General features: G+C 34.9%; 1 protein-coding gene across 2 annotated transcripts; it reads left to right on the forward strand.

The window, feature by feature from the left end:
• Positions 1-788: 788 nt before the first annotated feature.
• On the forward strand, positions 789-14,079 carry LOC133203022 (mitotic apparatus protein p62-like). 2 transcript variants are annotated; one of them, XM_061338879.1, is made up of 9 exons: positions 789-942; positions 1,231-1,328; positions 1,431-1,553; positions 2,823-2,913; positions 7,517-7,680; positions 7,771-7,809; positions 8,027-8,118; positions 8,424-8,451; positions 13,949-14,079. In XM_061338879.1, exons 1-9 carry the CDS (start codon positions 912-914, stop codon positions 14,003-14,005), a joined length of 723 nt encoding a protein of 240 aa, XP_061194863.1. In that variant the 5' UTR covers positions 789-911; the 3' UTR covers positions 14,006-14,079. The 2 variants fall into 2 exon arrangements, with proteins under 2 accessions (XP_061194863.1, XP_061194864.1); XM_061338880.1 differs by lacking the exon at positions 7,771-7,809.
• The last annotated feature ends 5,423 nt before the right edge of the window (positions 14,080-19,502 follow it).

The following is a 19,502-nucleotide window of genomic DNA, read 5'->3' on the forward strand; positions in this document are numbered from 1 at the left end:
AATCCTGGAAGCGTCTGTAATAAAAAGGTCCGTAGGAAGCAATTTCAGTTTTTTTTTGGGGGGGGGCGGGGGGGGGGGGCACAACCATACATTTTTCAGTTGACAGATGAGAGGGCACTACCAAAAATTTCCTGACAAGCAAGAAAAAAAAGGTCATTAACTACCAAAAATTCCTTGACAAGCAAAAAAAAAAAAAAAAAAAAAAAAAGGGGTCATCAGACGTTTTTATTGAGGGGGCACAAGATATAGTACCAATGTTTACTATAGTAATCTATATATCGGCAAAATTATTGGGGGGGGGGGGCACGGTTCCTACGGCCATAGAAAGACAGTATAGAGTTTCCGGCAGGTTTGTATCGTAATCAAATTCTTTTATATGCCATATTAATAGGGAATTTGAAATAAACAGAATACATGTAAGATATTCTTTACATTGGCTTTTGTTGATTTTTTATTTGTATTTAAAAACTTTATTTTGATTTAAAATTTTTTTTACTAAAAATAAGTTTTCCTACGTTTTGTTGATTACAAGTTAAAAAAAAAAAGAAACGTTGGGCGAATTTTAACTGACCACAATGGTCGGCATTTAATGAACACAACATGATGGATAAAACAAATAATATAGTATCACAAAAACATGTTTTCCACTGGCTGACTCCCGTAACCTTTTTTTTTTAAAACTAACATTGAAATGCATTTGGTTTGAGATTAATTTGTAACCCCCACGTGTTTATGTTGACATTGTGTATACGGAATCTCTCTGGACTTTTCCTCTTAATATGTCATAAAAGGAGAGGACACTTTCGCGCCACATGGTGATCTGCACGAGAAAATCATTCGAACAAGAAGCAGTTCTGTCGCATTAGGCCACAGTACACGGAAAGGGGAAGGCGTGCAATAGAACGAAAAAAATGGCAGACCAAGCAAAGGAGTATGTGTGGGGTAAGTTGTAGTTATAGTTTTGAGGATTTCCAATGTAAATTTCCTTCGAAGTTAACAGACGACTATTTTGCATCGATGAGTCATACATGGTTGATGAATTTGTTTGAGAAATTATATACAGCTGATATAATTGCCCCCTGATGCATTAATGAGTATTTGTGTATAAACTTTATTTTGTATATAAAGGAAAAGACATTTTAGAATGTGGAACATTTTAAAGGGATTTAGTGGTACTTGACTTCATCAGTTGGGAATGACTGAATGAAACAGAATTTATTTCATTTGCAGCATGCGAACTAAGCAAGGAAAAGCCTACTTTTGTTTTCTCATTCAAAGAAGAGGATGAAGATGAAGACTATCTCATTCACACGTTATTTCTTAAAACTGTAAGTCACACTCATTTGTGTATATAGAATACTCAATATTTATCAAGAAATAAATATTTGTTATTTACAACCAACATATGTGATGTGCTGTTTGTATAACAGGCAGTGCTAGGGATTTCAGCAGTAGAAAATGAAAGAAACCTCATACAAATGGAAACAAAAGACTCTTACAGAAAAGATCTCAAGGCCCCCATAGCATCATTAACCCGAGGAAAATCAGACATGGTATGTGTTAATCTTTGTGATTTCAGAGAAGATGATTCTATGAAACTCACCCTTTTTTCCAGAATTCCTATCATGAATTTGAGCATGTGCATTTGCTGGAGAGTGCTAGCAACAAAGCCTCTACTTATTTTTAGCCCACCTTTGCCAAAGGCTCGTATTAGCTTTTCTGAAATTTGTCCATTATATCAGAGTTGTGGTCATCTTTAGCTTTTTTATTTCATCTTCTCCAGAACCACTGGGGCTTTTTTCATCCAAACTTGCCACAAAACATCCTTGGGTGAAGGAATTCAAGTTTAATCAAATGAGGGGTCATGCTCTCATGTGGGGTCATTTAAAAACCTTTTTCTCATGAACAACGGGGGCTATTTTCATCCAAACTTGCCATAAAACATCCTTGGGTAAAGGGATTCAAGTTTAATCAAATGAGGGGTCATGCCCTCTTTCAAGGTAGATAATTAAAAAATGCTGAAAATTGGGTCGTGCCATTTAAAAACATTCTTCTCAATAACCACTATTCCATAAAGATGAAACTTATGTGGAAGCTTCCTGATATAGTGTAGATTCAAGTTTGTTCAAATCATGGCCCCTGGGGTAAGGTGGGGCATCATCATTTTTTCCCCCTAAATAACTGGTGCTGATAAACAGTACCAGTCTTGGTATTACCAAAAAAAAAATGTAAATTTTTCCATATTTTTAAACTTAAAAAATCTCAATTCAACTGCCAAGTAATTAATATACCACTATGACATCGTAATTTGCTTAGTATGAAATGTTTAAATTAATAAAAAAAATTTCATTTCTTACTTAAAAGTAATATAAGGATTACATTCTAAAATCACATTGTTCAATTAAAAATATTGAAAGAACAAGGTGTCGTTAAAAAATATGTTTCAAAAATATTGGTATGGTAATCATACCATTTCATCCTAAATGGTATCCAACCCTAGGATTAATAGTTACTAATTTTAGAATAAATTTCATTTGTTGAAATGATAGCAAATTCCAAATTTATTATATTTTGACACTATTGGTATCGGTACCATTCCAGTCTTTCAAATTTGTGAAATTCATGGCCCATGGTTGAGGGGTACTGGTATTAGAACAGGTCTGTATTGATCACATAGTGAAAATGCATTATTTTAATCATTTTATGAAAACACATTATTTAAAATCTCTGTTCCTGGGTATTAAGCAGAGAAATGAAGTATATGATGAGCTAGGGTGATTTTTTTCCAAATATGTTCAACTTGATTTTTAAATGGTTTTTAGTGTGCCCTAGATTTAAGTTTTGGTGAGGAGGTGACATTTCGACTAGTGGAGGGAACAGGTCCTGTTTTTCTCTCAGCTCAGGAAATTGTGGGTAAGTGATGACCAGCCTACATGCATTATTGCACCATTTTCTTTTTTGTGAACATTATTTTTTTCAGAAAATAGGACAAAATATATTGGAAAAGTGAGGATAAGGAAGAATAAGTCTTCAGACTTAAAGGTTTTCACGTCTGAAAATTTCAGCATTTAGCTGTAGAAGTTTTTGCATTTTTTTTTACCCCACTTTTACTGAAAGGGGGGTATATTGATTTTGATCTGTCTGTCTGTCATTCTGTCTGTGTGTAATGCTTTATTTCGGGGTGATATCTCAAAAAAGCTCTTAGATCTAGCTTTCACTGAAAGTGGGGGATATTAATTTTTGTCTGTTTGTCTGTATAGCTGTCTGTGTGTAACACTTTATATCAGGAAGATATCTCAAAAAGTCTTTGAGCTTTAATTTGCAATTAAATTTTATACCACAATTCCTTATGGCCTAAAAAAGACCCATTTTAATTTTGAGGTCAAAGGTCAAGGTCAGAAATTCATACATTCTGTCTCTGAGGAACTCTTGAGTTTCCAAACAACAGCTGGAAAAGCCTTTGAGCTTTTGCAATGAAATTTTCTAACTCCCTATGGCCTAAGAAGACCCCTATTGATTTTGAGGTCAAAGGTCAGGGTCAGAAATTCATACCTTGGAAAAAAGTTCCCTGATGATAAGGCCATAAAAAATTAATAGTTTCTCAGGCCAAAAATTTCAAAATTCAATGCGGCAGGCAGATTCTTTTTTTTTTTTTTTTTTTTTTTGAAGCAGGTGTTATACCTTTTTTCATGTCGGTTGTTCAACAAAATGTTGATATCAACTGATTCTTACTTTTTTTGTTCTCTTACACCAATTCCAATATGTATTCTACTTTAAATAATGTTATTCCAAACCAAGTTAATTCATAAAATCCGTATTAACAAGAAATGTATTGTTTATCTAATAAAAAACGTTCATCTATTAGCATATATGAAAATGGGAATAACTCAATTTCCTTTTTTTAACTTGGAAAAATGAAAATTGAGTTATTTCCCTTTTCAATATATCAATAAGATTGATCGATGCGGCAGTGTTTGACCTGATGCGGCGGTGCCTGAGAAACTATTCATTAATTTTTTTTGGCCTAACATAGTTTTCTTTGAGCCTTTTCAATGAAAATTTATTTGGTAACTCTTTAAGTCTTAAAGAAGACCCCTTTTGAATTTGAGGTCAAAAAGTCAAAGATCAGGGTCAGAAATTCATTTGATAAATATACTTTTTTCCAAGCAGGATTAATTTATGCTATGTACGAGGTCACAAACTTTCCACAGATATTTGTTACAACATGCATTTAAGACATACATTGGCAATCTAAGAAATCCGCATAATTTTTTACCCTTAGATTGGACAGAAATTTTTATTTTGGGGAATTTGACCCCATGGAAAAAAAAGTACTTTTACAGTATTCTATGTGTAACACTTTCATTTCCAATGATATTTTAAAAAGGATTTGAGATTTTGCAATGACATTTTATATTACAACTCCCTGTGATATAAAGAAAACCCTATACATTTTGAGGTCAAGAGGTCAAAAGTCAAGGTCAAAAATTCATACATTGCAAAAAATAATAGCTTTAGTTTTCTTTGAGCTTTTGCAATGAAATTTTACATCATAATTCCCAATGACTTAAAAAAAGATCCCTGTGATTTTGAAGCCAAAAGGTCTAGGTCAAAATTCATATCTTGCATAAAATGGTTTCCTGATAATAACTTTCATTCTCTTTGAGGTTTTGCAATGACATTTTCTACCGTTAATACAACTTGGAAAAAAAACCTATTGATTATGAGGTCAACAGATCAAAGAGCAAGGTCCGATATTCGTATATTGCATACATATTTTTCAGATGATAACTTTAGTTGTTAGCTTTTGCAGTGAGGCTTAAGGTCATGAATTTCTTTGACTTAAAATAGACCCCTACTGATTTAAAGACCAAAAGCTGACAGGTCAAGGTTGACCTTTTTTTTCTTTCTCCATCTGCATTCCTTTCATATCTTCCACCCTTTTCTTTTTGTCCCCCGCTTTCACTGAAAGTGGGGGATATTAATTTGGGTCTGTCTGTCCGTCCATCCGTCTGTCTGTATTTCAGTCTGTCTGTAACACTTTTGTTTCCGCACGATATCTCAAGAACTAGGGATGGGTATTGCCAAAAAAATTTGTATCGTGATATATCACGATTTTTTCCCAAAATATTGCGATAAAATCGGGTATTTTTACCAGGAATTTTTACATCATTTTCAAATGAATTTCCATAATTTTTCTTACAAATACACTGCAAAACTATAACTTTACTTTCTTCGATTTTTATTTTATGTAATATAAAGCATGTTTGGATGCCGTAATTTAACTTTATTCAACATTTTTTATACTTTCTGTAATTTCTATTTAATAGTTCGAACAAATAAACATGATAAATTAGTAAGTTCTAGAATTAATAATTATGTACCAAATACCGGTATTTTAGTCTCCGTATCACGATACGTATCACTCAATAAAAAATCATGATATACCGGTATACCGATAAAATCGTGCATCCCTATCGAGAACCCTTTGAGCTTTTGCAATGAAATTTTGCATAGCAACTCCCTATGGCGAAAAGGAGAACCCTATTGATTTTGAGGTCAAAAGGTCAAAGATCAAGGTCATAAATTCATAAATTCTGTCTGTTTTAACACTTTTGTTTCCACGCAATATCTCGAGAATCCTTTGAGCTTTTGCAATGAAATTTTACATATCAACTCCCTGTGGCCTAAGGAAGACCCCTATTGATTTTGAGGTCAAAAGATCAAAGTTCAAGGTCGTAAATTCATAAATTCCATCTGTGTGTAACACTTTCGTTTCTGGGCGATATCTCAAGAAGCATTTGAGCTTTTGCAATGAAATTTTATACCATAACTCCCCTATGGCCTCTCTCACCCCTCTCAAAGTGTCCCGCCCTGTTTTTTTTCTCAAATTCCCTGAATTAGTTTGTTGCTTTGGTAGTTGTATAATTATTGCTCTTTTTAAGTTCACAAGCTAATTCAGAGAATTTTGTGTCCCCCGCTTAGGGAAAAAAAAGAAGAGCATGCGCAATTTGTGGGGGGGTGGTCGGACTCCCCCCCCCCCCCCCCCCTTGATTTGTAGAATTATTAAATATATACATGTATATTGAAGGAAATAAAAAATGCCAATAAGGATATAAAGATTTGATTGCATAAACTTTAATATGTGTATAGAAGATTCTTTTTGTATAGGTACGTAGCAACAGCAGGCCCCCCTTTTTTCCAAAGACTTTTTTTTACTATTTGAAATGTTAATTGAAAGGCCAGTTCCCCCCCCCCCCCCCCCACTTTTGTATGGATAAAATTTGGTACTGAAAGAAGTTGGAAACTTGAACCATTGGATGTCTCCAATTTTTTTCTTGGTTCCATTGTGGTCGTGAAAATGAAGTTTGGCTTTATAACCAATTGTATCAATTTATAAATTCCTTCTATTTTTGGTCCAATGTAGAAAAAAAATCAAAAACATAACTTTTTTTGCCAACCTGAGCTAATAGCTCAAGTGAGCTTTTCTAATCAAAATTTGTCTGTTATATGTTGTAATCGGTATCTTCATTGTTGTCTTAATCTTTTTAGCTCATCTCAACGAAGTTGGGTGAAGCTTATGTAATACCCTCGGCCTGGGCATTGCAGGTTAAAGTTTTTGGAGAAGATTTCTTTTCAAGTACTTTTATGCCCCAAATTAATCAGAGATGCATGGACTATGCTTCTAGTATGTTTCATGGTACCAGTTAAGGTTTCAGATGCTGCAATTTCAGCTAAAAAATGACAAGGTTAATGTTTTTGGAGCAGGTCTCATTTCCAAGTACCTGTAAGTCCTATGTTGACTAAACTTGCATGGATGATACATCTAGGGATGCACATTACCAGGCTTGCTTGGGATGCTGGATCTACCTATATTTTCTGGATGAGTGACCAGGTTTAAGTTTTTGGAGCAGGTTCTATTAGCCCTATGTAGACCAAACTTGCAAGAATGATACATCTAAGAATGCACACTACTGGACTTGCTTCGGAAGCTGAATTTGACCTACAATTTTCTTCATGAGTGACGAGGTTAAAGTTTTTGAAACAGGTTCATTCTAAAGTGACTATAAGCCCTTATGCTAACCAACTTTGCACTGAAGATACATTTATTGATGAACACTACCCAGAGGTGCTTCAGATGCTGGGTTTTACCTTTTTCCAGATGAGTGACCAGGTTAAAGTTTTTGAAGCAGACTCATTCCAGTGTAACTTCAAGCCCTACCTAGACCAAACTTGCTTCAGATGCTTGATTTGACTTTCATTTCCTGGATGAGTGACTAGTTTAAAGTTTTTGGAACAAGTCCATTCCCAAGTAACTGCAAGCCCTATTAGACCAAAATTGCATAAATGTTGCATGTAAGGATGTACACTACTAGATTGTTTAGTGTGGGACTTTGCCTAACTTAAAGATAACTTCGTTGAGGTGGGCTCTGTAATCTTTGATTACCTATGTTTCTAGATGTATGGAAGTGCCAAATGTTCAACAGTTTTTTTTTCATTTCTTGAATTTAATCAGAATACCCAGAAGATGCAAATATGAGTCAAGATGAAGACACAGAAGATTACACAGAGACAGAGGAAGAAGACCTGAAAGAAACAGAAGAGGAGGAATCACCAAAGAAAGGGGCAAAGAGCAAGAAGAGGAAGGCATCCACAGGGAAAGCAAAGGGTAAAGCTAAGGTGAGCTACAGTGGGATCAAACTGTACAGACACAATTCCAGAGTTAGATCTGGTCACCTTGTCATAATCGGGTTGTTTTTATCACTTCAGAAGAAAAAGATGGAAGAGTCAGAAAGTGAAGAAGAGGAGGTGAATATTGTTTTTATTTTGGCTTTTCCCTTTGAAATTGCATAATAATCGTAATTGCATGTCTTCCCTGAATTTGTAAGTGATATTCAAGGTGATCATCTACTCTTCAAATTGTGTCTGATTATCTGTATTGTATTATTTGCTGGATAAGATTTAAGTGGTAATTCCATCTGTCTTTTGATATGGACAGTGTGAATTTTAAACCTTTTTTTGTCAGTCTGAGGATGAAGATGAGGAGATGGAGAGTGAAGAGGAGGAGGAGGAAGAGGAAGAAGATGAAGAGGAGGAAGTCAGCAGTCCAGAAAAAAAGTATAATATCTCTCTTTTATGCAGACAATAGATATGATGCAGCCTCTTGGCTGAATTAAAACAATCTTTCTGGTAGATTTTCATAATGTTATAAGCTATAAAAACAATTAGATGTAAGGAGAATGATTTTCAGAAATGGTAACACCAACTTTTAATTACTTCATCAGTATTGTATGTCAGTCGTAATATTGTAGATCGAATCAGAATTGGAACTAGTTAAAGAAACTACTAGATTACTGTGATAAAAATCCCTGGTAGAGTTGTCTTTCTTTCTTTATCATTTAAAATTTGATTACCTTTTGCAGGAAAAGCTCCAAAAAAGACTCTGCTAAGGTAGGTGCTTACACCATTTTGCTTATAAGAGAACTGACATTTTATTTATTGTATTTCATGTGTGAAAGGACAAAACAGGGCAAGATTCCTATTTAGATCCTAGCTGGTTAAAGTTTGGGGTGTCTTTTAGAACAATACAGTTGTTCAAATTGAAAAAAAAAAACATAGCACAAGCTTGCCTATCTTCAAAATTTATATATTTCAGGCACTAGTATCATGCATCATCTTGTGTATGAAAATTGCAGGTAGGCAAGCTCGTGCTCTGTTTCCCAAATTTGAAAAATCTCAAATTTGACAAAATTCCATCCGAAAAAGGGAAATTTAATAAACAGTTTTACTTTATTGTCCTCTTGTGACCTCTCTGCATGCTTTGAGTAAAATATTAATGCCACTTTTAAAACAATCATTATTTAAGGTTCTTAATTGCAAACTATCACACTTTTAACTTGATTTATATATTAAATAAAGGGCCAGATTTGGCTCTTACCATATTTTGTTCTTTGACTGTATAATGAGATCATAGTCACCTGCAGCATTACTTGAAATATTGTATAACACAGTTATGCAGATCAAGGTCCTATTTATTTACGACAGATTTATGCAAAGTAAGTTTTATAATGAATTTATCTTGGACTTTTTTAATGCTGATTTATGGGGCTAGAGAATCTTGTGATGATCATCACTAAATTATGAACAATTTTATTTTCAAACCAAATGATCAAAGAGTAAAAATTAATTTATATTTGCTGTGGGCTCACAGTTTTAATCTTGACTTTAAATTTTTGAACTTTAGAGAGAAAGCAAACATGCTGAAGGTCATGTTAGAATTTAGTAGTTTTGTAGACAAAAATTTGTCTGCAGATAAATAAAGGTGATTTAATGAAGGACCTTTTTATAAACTTTATGCTGTTCTTGACTTGATCATATGTTTGTAGCAATAATTAAAATTCAATTCTCAGTAAAACTTTAAGCTAATCTCAGCTATTATGAGATTTATGCAATATCCTTAACCCACTGTTGGCATTCCAGATAAAATTCGGAGCACTCCTATGATCTATCCCAATTAAGTAAACTCTAGGTGCATGGACAATACTTTTTAGATGGTCATCTATTAAGAATGTGTGCACACACAGATGTTAGTGGTATAGTTGCCAACTCACCCGATTTCTTTGGGTTACACCCAATTTTTCGACCCTTATTCCGATTATTTTTCATTACATGGCGGGTCATGCTTTTCACCCGATTTTTGCTGAACACCCCAAAAATCTCCCGATTTCCGGATTTGGTTAAAAAATTAGGTTGCACTTTTAACTTCCAGTTACAACCCAAGCTTGGATATACATAAACAATGTCGATGGCTATGTTCAGTAGGCCATGTACCAGTAAATTATCAGTGCAGGTGTAAACAATTACCTGAGAGTTGTTTTGACAAATCAAAGTTTGAAGTCAATTTAAAATGGCTTCTGATAGAACAAGATCGTTATCAGAGCCAACAGGAACAAATTGAACAAAGAAAAAGAGAAATAATATTTATGTACATATAAAGGAATCTTGGAAAACAACTTTCATTAGATAAAATAAAGAGTTTGAAGATAGTGTAGGCATAACTGTAAATTTAATAGCACTTGTTAATTAAATTAATTCGGGAGAGGAAAAAATAACTTCAAAATCAAAATTGGAATACTTTTAAATTTAGCACTAACTTTCCATGTGCTTCAAATCAGCAATGCAGATTCTGAAAAGACTTTCCTTTAAAAAAAAATACACACACTTAATTCAGGTCAATACTGAATAATGAAACCTTCAATGCTCTTTTAACGTGTAAATTTAATCAATATATATTAATTTTTTGTCATTGTAAGTTAAGGCCTCATTTTAATAAAATAATTCTCAATACACAAATGCTTATATATACATATATATTTAATTTAATCATGGTAAATGTGTCGTGAATGTTGTCACGCTTTATGACCAGATTTTTTACTTTCCAAGTCTGGTCATGACCAGATTTTTACATGTTGGAGGTTGGCAAGTATGGTTAGTGGAAAAAATGCTACGTCTGTACCATATTTTTATTCAGGCAGAACTTTTAAAAGTTTCTGGAGTTGCTGCATTACCAAGTATAAATGCATTGCTTACACACCTGATCCTAGAATGGATCAAGGATACATATAGTAATCAGTTGAGAAAAGTCAGAACAAAGAATAAAATACAGACAGACATACAGGCACACTGTACAGAAAAAAATTCCTCAACCCTCTACTCAAAAGAGCTAAAAATATTATACTGAAGTACAAAGAGAAAAACAATTAACAGAAAAATAAAGAATATGAAGCAAAATAATCACCAAACATGGCAATTTGATCAATAAGTGGGGTTATATTTAATTCATAAACTATCTTTGATAAGAATATTTGCATGCTGCTTAAAGAAGCAAAATTTCAAGAGAATTTTAAGCAGTTAATTTTCCTGTGCAATTATGCTAATCATTTTGCATAGAACAGCAGATTAACAGATTTGATCATGGAGAGTTTATTATAATTTTAGTGATGTAAGTATTAATCCTTGAATCTTGGTATTTCAATGTGCAAGTCTTAAGAACTTTTAAACCATAAATCAGTCTTCAGATGTATTCCTTTTATGTGCTATTCCTGTGTAGTACCAGGTGCTGCTAAATATGGCAGAGGGTATTAGTAGGAATGAGTCTCCTCTATCTGGGGTTTTAGAGATGCAGTTAGGAAACTTATCATAAAAGTGAAAATAAACAGTATCAGGGTCGTAAGTGGATGTGAAGAAGTGCTCCTCCATTTATCTGAAGTGGGGATTATGAGACTGTTGAAGATCGGCGAGTGTGTCTAGGAGGGTAGTCCTTGTACCACAGGATCAGGACTTCAAACAAACCCTAGCACTTCCGAACCTCTTGACGGCCATAATTTACAGGTTCCTTATGAGTGTGTATGTTTGTTCATAATTCCTCAACAAGCAATGTCATTTGATTTTACCTCTTCCCGATTTGGCTCTTAGATTTCATATTTACTTTGCTTTGTTCAGAAGTAAAATTAATATCTGTGATAAAATTGTCAAAAAAGAAAATACACCATACAGTCTGCCCCCCATTGCATAATATTTTTAAATAATTGAAAAAGGAAGATTTTTTCAATCAGTGTGTTCATTTAAGAGGGAAAAAAAGTTTCCATAGAATTTATATGAAATTATGGTTTAATAAAGTTTTTGAAATGTTTATAAAAAATCAGCCTTATGTTTTCAGTTTTAAATTAGCCGTGTATATGACTAATCTTCAGAGTATTTCAACACCTGCTATGAATGAGGAATCAGTATGGATGCAGGTGTCAATAACTGAATTGTTACAGTTAATCTTGATAACGATTTTAACTTAGTCACAGTACAGTAAAAAAAAAAGTCAATTTGGAAATAAATGTTATACATCCTGGGGGGAGGTCAGGGGTCTTTTATTTAATAATGTTATTAATTAATACATATTCTTGATACAGTCCTGCCAAAAAATAACTAGCTCATACATTAAAAAATGCCTTTTAGTGGCACAATTTTTTTTGGTATTTTTTAATCCATGTTGATTTTAGACTAATAATATTGAGCATAACTGATACCTTGAGCAGAATATACCCTGAGAATTGCTATTTCAAAACGGAGTTTCCTCCCTTCTGCTGTTAAGTGAAGATAAAATTTAATCTGTTCCACTAACATAAAAACACAATGTGGGGGGTTGTGGGTCAATATTGACAGAGTGGTTGGTACCCATCACTTGTCTCTCATTTGAAGTGCATGATGGTCATTTAGGAGGGACCTCAAAAGCCGACAGCTCTTATTTGTCAACTTTCACACGTTAAGCAGGTACCCTAATTATTTGCTTAGCCTTTTCCTACGATGGCACATTGTTGAATTTAATCTGTCATACACAAGGTATTAAAAGCTTGATTGTTTGCCCATAAAAAAGATAATATGGGCTCATTTGAAATGTTACTAGAACATCTTTATTGAAATACTATAAAATACTTCCCAATAAATTTAAATGAAAAATTAATTTTCAGAGAAAAGATTCCTTTAAAGGGAGATTCCCTAGTCTTTTCTTAATAATCCTCTTTTTCTGATTTTTATCTCTGAAAACAAACACAACAAAGTTGCACTCAGCAAATAGGAAGTCCTCTTCAGATTACGCATTACATGGGTCTGTTGGTTTTGTGATTATGGGTGATGAAAGATGAAACAATTGAAGATATTCTTTGTCAATATTTTGAGACATCTGAGAGGGAGCTCCACAGTGGTGATGAACTTAAAGACTTGGTACGGTTTGTAATTGCAACCTTGGGGGTAAAAATTCTTGTCCTTTTCTTTGTAGGGGATCATCAAGGGCATCCACTTATTGCTGTAGCTATAGTAAGGAGTGGGTGCCATTCTGTGTCAAGGCATTAACAATTTGTACTGTCCAGTTTTAATAAATTCTCTTTTAAGAAGGATTAGGAGAAGTTTTGGCCATATGCGTTGTGTACTTTTTAAAGATGCTTTAGATCGATAGACTTTGATGTCTTCACACTCTAAGAAACCTCTACCTGATACTATTTGTTGACTCGCTGTTGGTTAATTCTGTGGTTGTTTATTCCTGTGTGTCTGAATTTTTATCCAGAGATTTTCATTCATAGGATTTTTTATTTAAAAATTTGATCAGATTGTACTATATAACATATGATAAAGGTCTCCAACTATTTCCAAGGTCTTCCCAGAAATTTAGGTCACGTTTAGAGTTTGTGATTTGTGATACAGTTCTACCTGGGAAAAAAGTCTCCGGTGGTCAAATAAGGGCTTTGACTTAGATTTAAAACAGGAACCTCTGTCAGGGTAAACATGAATGAAAAGGCTTCCAAACACTACAAGATAGCACAACAAAGAAGCTAGTTTGATCATTCATTCACATTTCAAACTCAAGCATCTAATCTTAGCTCACCATTCAACAGAGTGCTCCAATTGTGTTTATCTTGACCCATAGGTCGCAGAAAAAACAACTCTGTCCTTCAAAATGATTTCCAATTTTAAATTTATGAATGAAAATTTTCAATTAAATGAGTACCAGCCAAGCAACACTGAAATGTTGGTTGGAGAGAGAGGGATTCGGGTCTAAATTAATCTTGGCTGTCGCTCCCCTGCGCATCGAGATAGGAACAGGTAAAATGGGGGTCTGATTAATGGAGCGGGTGATGAGACCTGGGAGTAGGTCGAAGCAGATGTGACACTTGAAGTCCTCATCATAAGTTCTCTGTATGAATTGGCAGGTGCCCCCTGTAGGGAGGAAATGGTAGATGTGGATCTTTTGCCCATTCTTTCGACTCCTAACTTATTGAAAAGCCTATCAGTTTAGGAGTTACCTTGATTTCTTGTCACATGTAAACTAGGATTTAATGCTAAATTAGTTACAATATGTTTTATGAACATTTTAAATTAAAAATATTTATCTTTTTTTCAGGGTGGAAAGAAAGTTGCCAAGAAGGCTTCAAAGGCTGTTAAAAAGGGCAAGAAATAGACTGCGGTTCCAGAGAATGACCTTTGTATTAGATTTGATATCTATAGCTTTATAATAAATGTGTTCAACTTAAACCCTGGGTTCTTTGAAGTTACTCAATATCTGTTTGCTGAATTGCATTGTTATGCTCCCTGGATCTTGAGGAACCAAAGATTCAATTTCTGAATGATGGAAGAAGATTTTAAAAAAAGTTTTCCTTGATTATGGAAAAAAACCTCTCTGTTTAGGAACTTGGTTACTAACATGTCTCTGCCGTGCAATAGCTGGGGCATACAGTTTTACCCCTTTCTGTCCATTATTAACATTTTGTCGTATTAAGTTTTTCAGACTTTTTTTTGCTATGCTTGTAGATAATGAGCTAATTTTTGGTACTTGTATTTCCATTGTTATTGATGACTTGGCATCAAGTCCGAGTTTTAATGTTGATTTGCCCTTTTTTTTTTACTGAAGTAATGGCCCTTAAAAATTGAAAGAGAAAGGTTCACTTAAAACTTTTTCGACCCTGTGAATTTCTGAAAAATCAAAGCTGCTTATTTTTACTGGACATTGGATTAGATATCACTTGGACCTTTGGTGACTGCATATTATTGAGAATGACATAATTTTCCTACCATTCAATTGTCTCCCGCGTGGTGCAGTGGTGAGAGCATTTGCTTTAGAGTCGCGGAGTAAGGAGTTGATCCTTACGTCACGGGTTCGCATCCCACTGCGGGACTGAAGACCGATCCTTCGGATGAGACCGTATCAACTGAGGTCCCGTGTTGCAGTAGGTGCTGGCACGAAGTAGACCCCTCACTGCGCCCTGAGTGCCGAGTATACAATATACTATTCAGTGTATTATGATGTAATTAATTGCGTCATTATTTCAATGTCCTGAAAATTTCTTCAAAAAAACAAAACAAAACAAAAAACAAAGGTGATAATGAGCATAACAAAGTACACATTGATAAAATGATAACTGTGTTTGAAGATTATAAAATCTTTCATTTTTTGGGTCAAGGTGAGCTCATAATTCTTTGCTGAAGGTACTCAAATGCACGTTTTTTGCAAAATTCCAAAATTTCACAAAGCCAATTTTCCAATACCTCGTGGAAACTTTGTTGTTAGAAGTGAAAGCACAAAGACTACCTAGTGTATATTGATGTTTGAAATGGAATAGAACGTTGTTAGTCAATTTATTGAGATATGGACAGGGCCATTTTATGCAGAAAGTGAACCTAGCTCTTTCTCACCGTTTTCCGGACTTTTTTTTAGTGCTTGTAGATAATGAGTTGATTTTTGGTATGTCTTGATTTTGGTGTTCGTGTTTCATGATTGACATAATTTTGCGAAAGTTATGGGCCTTACGAGTATTCATTGAAAAGCGCTATCAATTCGACTTTTTTTGCTGTGCTTGTCGATTTTGAGATGTTGGGTATGTCCCTTGAAATTTATGACTTGCAGATCAAGTCCGAGTTTCGTAATGATTTACATATATTTTCAAGAGTTATTGCCCTTAGACTTTGAAAATTTAAAATTCACCGTTTTCCAGACTTTTTTGCTGTGCTTGTAGATAATATTCCTTGGTTTGTCTATTTGTATTGATGATTTGCAGATAAAATATGAAAGTCGTATTGATAGACCATTTTTACAAAAGATATTGCGATTAGATTTTCAAAGTTTTACTGTTTTTGGACCTTTTTTTATTGCTTTGAATGTATTAAAGTGATAACAATTTCACGCAGATTAAGTATGTTTTGGTATGGACAACTAATTCCAGAAAATAAAAGCAGCAGTATGATTTTTATTTTTAGGTCATTCCCACCATTTTTTTTTTAATTTTCACACTCTTGGATTTTCATATATTTAAAACAGCAGGGACATTCGTGTCAAACTGACACATCTAGTTCTTCTTGCAATGGTAACATAACTTGCTTAACCTTGAGGTAACACTCCCTGTACATTACAAAAGTGTTGTGTTGTTGTGAAGGAAGAAATGCAGACAAGACAAGTCAAGCGGCCTTTAGTTGTGTAATAACAGCTCCTTGTCAAATGTATTAAACTGTTAGGGTCTTATAGTGACCCCAGTGTGTTTGATCTGTGCCAGAATTATTCAGCAAATAACAAACGTAAGCTAAAACGGTGACTTACATACAAAAGCAGAATTGTAAACATGGTGCAAAATAAGATGGAATCAAGTATTACCAAAATAAAACAAGAGGCCCAAGGGCCTTAACGGTCACCTGAGTACAATGCAACAATTTAGAGGATCCATAAACTAATAAATGAAGCTTTGTTGCCCAAAAGCAAGAAAAATGGTATGATTAGCATCAACAAAATAATTGGTCTAGTATCTATCTGTCCCCCATTTATCGCTATTACCATGCAGACTATTAACAAAATGTCTATTTTTAACCCCATATTATTACTTCTCACATTGGCCACTCTTGGCCTTTGAAGAACATTTAAAAAGATGATTATTTTTGTCTCATTTTTATTCATTTATTATTTCCAAGTCTACCTGATCATTAAAACTATGAAAGTACTTTTTGTATTAAACAATAAATATTCTTGCATAATTTTCTTATTCATTAACCTTTCAAGTACATTATTTATAGTGATTAATTATCAAAGGTGAATGGTAAAGGGAAATAACTTTGATCAGCAGAATACAAGTTAATAGAGCCCTGGCCAGGACCAGAACACTTGACTAAATGGTCCAGGTGTTCAGAATTCTGGTAAAAATACCCTTGCACATGTTGCATATTAAAACTTTTACTCTGTTTGCCTCGAATATGCCAAGAAGCATAGAAGATTTTCAAAGAAATGCATTTCACTTTATTTTTAAATAAATAAAGCCCCATCCTTACACTAGAACATCTGACCCATTGGCCATGAACTCACAATTCTGGAAGATTGATTGATTGATTGTATGTTGTTTTACGTCCCATTCGAGAATTTTTCACTCATATAGAGACGTCACCATATACCGGTGAAGGGCTTCAAATTTTGACCTTTACTCGGCACTCAGGGCCATTGAGCAGTGAGGGATCTTTATCGTGCCAACGCCTGCCGTGACACGGGGCCTCCGTTTTTAAGGTCTCATCCGAAGGACCCGCAACTTTCACTTCAAAGTGCCGAGCGCATGGCGAAGGAACAGTTGCTACCCATTTTTTATCGACTTAGGTTAGTCGCGGCCGAAATTCGAACTCACGACCTCCCGATCACGAAGCGAGCGCTCTACCGACTGAGCTACCGTGAACGGTCAATTCTGGAAGAAGCACCCTTGCACATCATAACTATAAACTTGTTTCTTTGCTTTATAACCAGTAGTACAAAAAATATTTTGAAAGATTTTCACTATATAATCAATAGAGCCCCTCCCCTTTCACCAGAACCCCTGACCCAGGGGCCATGATTTCACGATTTTGGAAGAGGCATTCTTCCATATCATAACCATGCACTTCCTTTGTTTGAAAAATACCCAGGTGCAGAGAATAAGATTTTGAAAGATTTTATGCATTTTCCCCATATAATCAATAGAGCCCCGCCCTAACACCAGAACCCCTGACCATGGGGTCATGAAATTCATAATTTCTGAGGAGGCAGTCATGCTCATCATAACTTTGTACTTAGTTTATTTAATATCTAGGGACAGAGAAGAAAATTTTCAAAGAATTAATGTATTTTCACTATATGTGTCAATAGAGCCCCGCCCCAACACCAGAACCCTTGACCAAAGGGCCATGAAATTCACAATTTTGGAAGAGACAACCATGCTCGTGATAACTATGCACTTGAAACAGGGACCATGAAATTCACAATTTCGGAAGAGGCACTCTTGCTCTTCATAACTATCCACTAAGTTAGTTTATTTAATACCCAGGAGCAGAAGAGATTTTCAAAGAATTAATGCAATTTTACTATATAATCAATAGAGCCCTGCCCTAAAACCAGAACCCCTGACCCAGGTGCCATGAAATTCGCAATTTCTGAAAAGACAGCCATGCTCACCATAACTATGTTCTTAGTTAGTTTATTTAATACACAGTAGCTGAGAAGATTTTCAATGAATTAATGTATTTTCAATATATCATTAATAGAGCCCCGCCCTAACACTAGAACCCCAGACCCAGGGGCCATGAAATCCACAATTTTGGAAGAGGCACTCTTGCTCTTCATAACTATGCACTAAGTTAGTTTATTTAATACCCAGGAGCAGAGAAGATTTTCAAAGAATTAATGCAATTTTACTATATAATCAATAGAGCCCCACCCTAACACCAGAACCCCTGACCCAGGGGCCATGAAATTCACAATTTCTGAAAAGGCAACCATGCCCGTGGTAACTATGTTTTTAGTTAATTTATTTAATACCCAGTAGCGGAGGAGATTTTCAATGAATTAATGTATTTTCACTATATAATTAATAGAGCCCCGCCCTAACACCAGAACCCCTGACCCAGGGGCCATGAAATTCACAATTTTGGAAAAGGCACTCTTGCTGTTCATAACTATGCACTAAGTTAGTTTATTTAATACCCAGGAAGAGAGAAGAAGATTTTCAAAGAATAAATGCATTTTCACTATATAATCAATAGAGCCCCGCCCTAACACCAGAATCCCTGACCCAGGTGCCATGAAATTCACAATTTTGGAAGAGGCACTCTTGCTCCTCATGCACTTAGTTAGTTTATTTAATACCCAGGAGCAGAGAAGAAGATTTTCATAGAAATAATGCATTTTCACTATATGATCTATATAGTCCCACCCTAGCACCAGAACCCCTGACCCTGGGGCCATGAAATTCATAATTTTGGAAGAGGCACTCTTGTTCTTCATAACTATCTACTTAGTTAGTTTATTTAATACCCAGGAGCAGAGAAGAAGATTTTCAAAGAAATAATGCATTTTCACTATATGATCTATATAGCCCCGCCCTAGCACCAGAACCCCTAACCCAGGGGCCATGAATTTCACAACTTTGGTAGAGAGCTCAATGCTTATTACAATCATGCCAACAGTTTGACTGCTTGATGTACAGGAGTAAAGAAGAAGATTTTTTAAGATTGCATTAATTTTGGTGGTTTTAGCCCCACCCCTCAGGCCTAAAGGGGGCAGGGACCATGAAATTCATAATTTTTGTTCCCCTTTATCCACAGATGCTATATGCCAAATTTGGTTGAAATTGGTTCAGTGGTCTCAGAGAAGAAGCTAAAAATGTTCAAAAGTTAACGCACGACGGACGACGCACGTCGCACGATGACGGACGAAAACAGATAGCAATAGGTCACCTGAGTGACTCAGGTGACCTAAAAAAAGAGCCTGTGAATGACTTGGCAAAAACTGATCCAGAACTTGAATGAAATTCATGTGAAGTGAAAGAATAAAATGTCTTTCTTGGTTGTTAGTATGGAAATTAATGTTGCAGCTGTTCCAGGAAAAAAATATGCTTGTGAAACACTGATGCCCCCGTATGGAAGCTAATGGCAAAGGTTAAATTTTATCATTTGCAAAT

Source organism: Saccostrea echinata, unplaced genomic scaffold (assembly GCF_033153115.1).
Source record: "Saccostrea echinata isolate AGI-Se365-2 ecotype Australia unplaced genomic scaffold, CSIRO_AGI_Sech_v1 ptg000047l, whole genome shotgun sequence".
NCBI classification, from domain to species: Eukaryota; Metazoa; Mollusca; class Bivalvia; order Ostreida; family Ostreidae; genus Saccostrea; species Saccostrea echinata.

Coding starts and splice junctions, on each gene's coding strand:
- LOC133203022 (XM_061338879.1), top strand. CDS start 912: ATGGCAGACCAAGCAAAGGAGTATGTGTGGG. Junction 943..1,230: donor AGCAAAGGAGTATGTGTGGG/GTAAGTTGTAGT, acceptor TTTCATTTGCAG/CATGCGAACTAAGCAAGGAA. Junction 2,914..7,516: donor CTCAGCTCAGGAAATTGTGG/GTAAGTGATGAC, acceptor GAATTTAATCAG/AATACCCAGAAGATGCAAAT.